This window comes from Pecten maximus, chromosome 18 (genome assembly GCF_902652985.1).
Source record: "Pecten maximus chromosome 18, xPecMax1.1, whole genome shotgun sequence".
In the NCBI taxonomy this organism is placed as follows: domain Eukaryota; kingdom Metazoa; phylum Mollusca; class Bivalvia; order Pectinida; family Pectinidae; genus Pecten; species Pecten maximus.
In genome coordinates this window covers 8,115,395-8,121,394 of record NC_047032.1, presented here as the reverse complement: position 1 = coordinate 8,121,394, position 6,000 = coordinate 8,115,395, and the positions used below count along the sequence as shown (strand labels likewise).

General features: G+C 35.6%; 1 protein-coding gene across 1 annotated transcript in view; it reads left to right on the top strand.

Moving 5' to 3' along the window:
- The window catches only part of LOC117317010 (FK506-binding protein 5-like), a 28,679-nt gene continuing 22,679 nt past the window's right edge, over window positions 1-6,000 (top strand). The window contains exons 1-2 of the mRNA XM_033871787.1: window positions 1-23; window positions 1,890-2,175. Of these exons, the coding sequence (XP_033727678.1) occupies window positions 1-23; window positions 1,890-2,175 (309 nt within the window). The remainder of the gene's footprint in view (window positions 24-1,889; window positions 2,176-6,000) is intronic.

The following is a 6,000-nucleotide window of genomic DNA, read 5'->3' as shown; positions in this document are numbered from 1 at the left end:
ATGGCGATGGATGGTACAGATGTGTAAGTTGTTTTCTCTTTGGGAACGTATACTGATTCTGACGAAGTGAAACCATACTGGACAGGCTAATGTTGCTGACGATACTATAAAACATTCTGAATTGTCCGGTACACACATAATGTATTCAATATAGAGGGATTATATTCAAAACGTCACTTTTAAACAGTAAATACAACAGAGGCAAAGAGGATCATGTTAAAAAGGATTCAATGAAACAAATATATCATAACACCATGGGAATATCAAATCATACGGGATCATGGCGGACATACAGGAAACTTGATCATGATGTTTGATACCGATTTATCAACAGTGGAAGGAAAATAGATATATCGGATATTATCACGCTGACATTGTATGTACAGAGGGATCCACACATTTGCATATCGGTTATTTGCATGCTTTCATAAATTGTAACAGGAGAAAAACATATGCAAATAATCGAATTTCGCTGCATTTCAAACTCACTTTGATTCCTCCAGGATTTATAGATGTGTGTTCATTGTAACATGGAAAAGAACCTTTAAATGGAATAGTGTTAGCAGATATACGCAAATTGGTGGCGTGTGGGTTGGTGATATGGCTACGAAGTAGGGATTATTTCAACAGTTGGATATATAAATGAGCATTATTATCATTGGTTAATCCAAACTACATATTTTCTAGAATGAAATCAGTGTTATCCCAAAATTTGTTTGGATATGACTGCCCCCTAACTTCCGGAGCTGCCGTGGTCAGTAATGTCGGATTCGTCAAGGTAACGCCCTAGAATCTGTATTGTCACACGTCGTTAAGCGTTGTCAATAAATTGGCTGTGGCGTAGGACACAGTTCAGAGCTCATATTCTATGAGGAGAATGATTATTTAAGAGTTGCAATGTTACATTTTTCGGTTTGTTGAATCAACGTTTTTGTCGTCACTCAACCCATGGGGAACATCTAAACTTACATCAATTATACACAATGAAGTTGGGTATTTTTAAATTATATAATGTAATGGTAACCATTGACATATAGACCCGTAATAAGATACCTAAAATAGATTAATTGCAAAAACTATAGAGTATGATATCTTTGAACAATAAGTGCTGGTTTCGGTGTTGTATTAAAGAGAATATCAATACTTTCCAACTATATTGGATGGACATGTATTTGTATTCGTCATTATCTGGACATTGATCTCCTCATTTATGAAAACCTGTGATTACAGAAAGGAAATCGAGAGCGATAACGACAACACACATTAAACGGTGTACCTACTGTCACGGGTGTTATAGTAGTTTGGAAACAATAGGCTAATTTTGGTCTTTCATCTTTGTTTGAACAATGAATCAATTCTGACTTTCAATGGAGCATCCCTGCTTACATAAACGCCTCAAAACGCCCATCTATTGAAGTATCGTAGACGTGCAAGCATTACAAACGTATGGCTACCTGTGATTTCATGTTGATTTCTGGTTGTTATTGAAGCTGAACTAAAGAAGAGCTTTGCCGACTATTTAAAAAAAAAAAAAATATGACGAAATATGGTCACACTTTTATAGCTCAACATATTTTTTTCTGATAAGGATGCTTACGTCATAGTGTTGAGTAATAAGGTATATAAAGAGTGATTACTGTATATATTTGTACACCCGTGAAGCACGTGCTGCATGTCCAATACAGACCTTGGTATAATGATGTGTCATTGAAGTAAAATCAACAAAAATGGTATTCATCATAGAAGCATGTGAAACATTTGGTACATAAGTACACGGCCGGAATATGACTCGCAGGAACTCAATTATTGGCCCAGCGCCGGACATGATCCCTAAGAAGGGAATGGAAAAGAGACGAATGTCTATTGCAGATATCTCTCTGGTAAAAAAGAAGTTTTCCAAACCTTCGTCTGATACCAGACGGGGATCTGTTGCTCTCCCCAGCAAGACGCGCTTCCATTTCGGCCATTGCTGTTTCGGCCACTCGCCGAGCATCTTTTGGAGGCATCAGTAACAGTTTTCGTCGTACCTCGGTTCCAAACATTTCATCAGATCTTCAGGGAATTGTTGAAGGAGAACATTTCGTAGACGAAGCCGAACTCTTTGACACCACACCATCCGGTTCCGGTAAAAAATCTAAGTCGCGCAGGCGTTCTGACGCAGCTGTTGATGGTCAGGTAAGATTTTCCAACTATGTTTTATGCTTAAGTTTCTCACCGTCTATTTACATGAAAAAAAACTTTTCCAAATCGTACTAAAATTGATATGGTTATCTGCACGTAAAATACGGCATGTTGCATCATTATTTGAATGTAGAAGTTAAAACCTGTGTATAACGACATACTGTACTAATTTTGTACATGAAACCAATCTAATTAAAATATAGATGTTCATTGGTATTTCGTTACATGAACATCTAACGTCCTCACAAGGGGTCACGTCAGGATGACCTTTTTAGATTTTTCAATCAAATTACTATTTACAGAATCTTGGAAGTGAATTTCGTATGTGCGAAATAGCATGAATAGAGAGCATAGCTTGCAAAACATGTCAATCTGTTTAAGTAATTTCGTCCATATAACTATATACATGTTGTACTGAAATGGTTAGCTTCAGATGGATGATGTGACGAATTGGTGAGATCAATGACATCGAAAAATTGACAATTCGACCTGAAAGTGAAATATTGAGATAAAAAAGGTCATCCTGAGGCGATGTCGCTTGTAACGTAGAGAGAATAACCGGCTAGATTTTAACTAGATTCATACGAAACAGGCCAGGATTCCTACTGATATCAATCGTGATTAATGCGACTTTGTCAAAGTCTTTTACGCGAACTATTTCGTGTATGTCGTTTGAGGACTGTCTATGGGCAAAACTGGTATGGCGTTTAAAAGTGTATTTTCACGGCAATGTCCTGCCGCATGCACATTGCCATGACATTTCCCGGCCCCTTATTACGTCACTGGAATGTCATGTCGCATGCACATTGCCATGACGTCGCCCGGCCCCTTATACTGTCACCTTAGTCAGCCATTTACAGTTTACTTCCCTGCATATCGCTTTCAGTGCTGAACCTAATGCAAGAAGGAGAAAGTTTCATTTCAAAAGACCTCGATTTGTCGCGGCCTGACTTCCTTACGATCTCACGACATCGCAGTCAACAACAGCAAAACAAGACACAAGATCGAGTCGTCTGATACGAATCATGCTATGTGCACAGCAGGTACATGTACACATATGTATACATACATAGTTCTTGTGTTTTATACATGTAACTACATGCACATTTACCTGCAGGGGGCCGAAGGCACACGTACTCATATCATGATATGAGTAGACATATACCTGTAATTATGAGTCAGTACTTCAAAGATACTTAAATCTCATTTCGAATTATTAATATTTAAAAAAGAGTTCTGTATATCTTGAATTGATGTATGCTTGTATTTTGATAATACACCACCGATTATAACCGCACCAACACATTTGAGTTGAAGGAGGTATAGAAAATAACTGTCGTACATACTAATTAGATAAACACCCAAACATTAGTACCTCATGCTAACATCACATCAGTGTTGGATGATGTTTGAAAATTGTGAATTTTAATGTGACCATCACATCCAAACTCAATTTTGTCACGTGTACGAAAAGTCGAAGACCTATGTCATGACCCCAGTTGCCAAAAGGATAGAGCGAGTCCTGGCAATCAGTTATGTTCGATCTGTACGGCTGTATCACCAATCTGTTTGGATTTAGACTGGATCCACTGACAACATCAATCCAGCGCGGTAGATATCTCCGTCCGATAATAATTCTACCTGCACGTATATTGTAAAAATCATTGGTCATCGTTTTGTCTCTCCATTTTGAATATAGAAATAGGTAAAATTTAGTAAAAACTTTGTCAAAATCAGCTACAGATCAGAGAAACATTCTTGCGTGACGTGGGGAATGAAATAGACGGCGAATGGAGAGGAAGGTCTTGATATTGAAACATGTCAAAGAAAATCTCTCTACTTCCGAATGTTGTTTCAACTGTAACAATTGTAAAACTTTATTTATCTTATTTTTGTTTTGTTTTGTTTTGTTATTTTTTGTTTTTTGTTTTATTGTATGAAAAAGTGGTATATATGTTTCATCTTAACACGGAATTGTGAATTGTGTGCTGAGCTATTTCTGCCACTTGAATTTACGAGACCTGTTATCTTTACCCTGAAACACCTGTCTCAAGATCGAAATGATTCATTTTAATATTCAAAGCAGGAGGGGTTGTTAGGGGAACCTTTCCCAGAGTTCAAGGATAAGAAAGATTTATCCAGAATACAAAGCATCATAAAAATCCTGAGGTTTCGTTATGGAGATCAAGCTTTGATTCCAAAGAATGAATCATTATGCTCATTCCCACATGTATACTATAGACGTACTGTAACGCCTTAAATGAAATCAATCAACACATCAAGATATGTCCCCTTAAGGTTTTATGTACTTTGATACTTTTAAGCATTCTCTGCCACTTACCTCGGCGATTAATAGTGTCTCTACCGTCGACGCCTGAGATTATACTCTATACAAATATATAGGGTATTTAACCTTCGGGGGGCTTTAACTGTTTAGGGACTGCTACAAAAGCTTAAACTTATTTGAATGTAACTTATATTAAATGGAATTCGTATGCAATATGTATATATACCTATACATGTACGTAGCAATGTATAAGATACTATATCATTATTTATATATCAAAAAGAGGCTAGTGTTTTGATCTAATTACGATTTATTTTTCTGTTTATGAGTTACATAACCGGATGATACAAAATGTATTTCTGTACTTAATTAAATTTGTATAAAGTTGATAAGGAATAAGACTTACAGTCGGATATATATATATATATATATATATATATGTACGTATATGTGGAGGGAGGATACAGTTTGCGTTTATGAATAATGTTTATTTGTGTTTTAATAAATAAATAATTGGGTAAAATAAGCAGGGGGGTCGAGATGGCAGTCTACGACCCTATATATTAGCCATACATGTACGTTCTTAATAGTGAAACTTATTTAGTAACCTAATACAATTATGTATACATAGATTAGTTTATGGTGTGTAATTGAAGCAATCATTTTTAATGAAATGTTTAATATTTGACTGTATATGTCACCTATATATTTATACAGTAAGTTTTTCTCCAATAGGACAAGAAAATTAGTTTTGAAATTTCAAAGTTTATAGTGTACTGCTGGCTGTCTCACTGTTTGGTATCACTGCATAAATTACGTAAACTATCCATATACTCAAAAATAATTATACCAACACTTTGTATGTGTATATTTAGAGTATTGATTCAATATAGCTTTCAACACGAGTTTTATTTTTAAAAATTTTAATTTTATTTTATATATATATTTTTTGTTTTTGAAGTTGAATACTTTAGTCTCATTGTTACAATATGTATATAAATCCTCTCGTTTATGTGTCGTTTGGACCTGAAAAGTTTATGTACTTTAAGTAGACAATTATGGTAAAGCGGAAGCGACAGTGACGCAGGCATAGTGTTTCTTTACAATGACACGTATTCATTAGTTCCACTTTAACGACATAACCCGGACGTGTATAAGGGAGAGCGACTTTAAATTTGTTGTTAAGTGGGTCGTGGTTTTTATTTACATTACTGTAAGATTGTATCTCCGCTCATCGGTCTAGTTCCCGAGGCGAATAATCTATGTTCAAAACATATATTGTAGTTTATCTTACGGATATCTAACAAGTCCATCATCTAAATCATTCACAACATTTCTGTATTTTTGTTTCCCCTTTTCTCAATAAACTGATAATAGTGTCATATTTGACTGTATTATTAAGTACATGTATATAGACTTCTATGTATTTTTTTTTTAATTTACAGGTTTAGCGCTTAGAGTTATCTACCCTTGTCCTCAGTCACTTGTACTTATCTTATGGTGCCGTCCTGCCCTTCCGCTGTAGCTGTTTG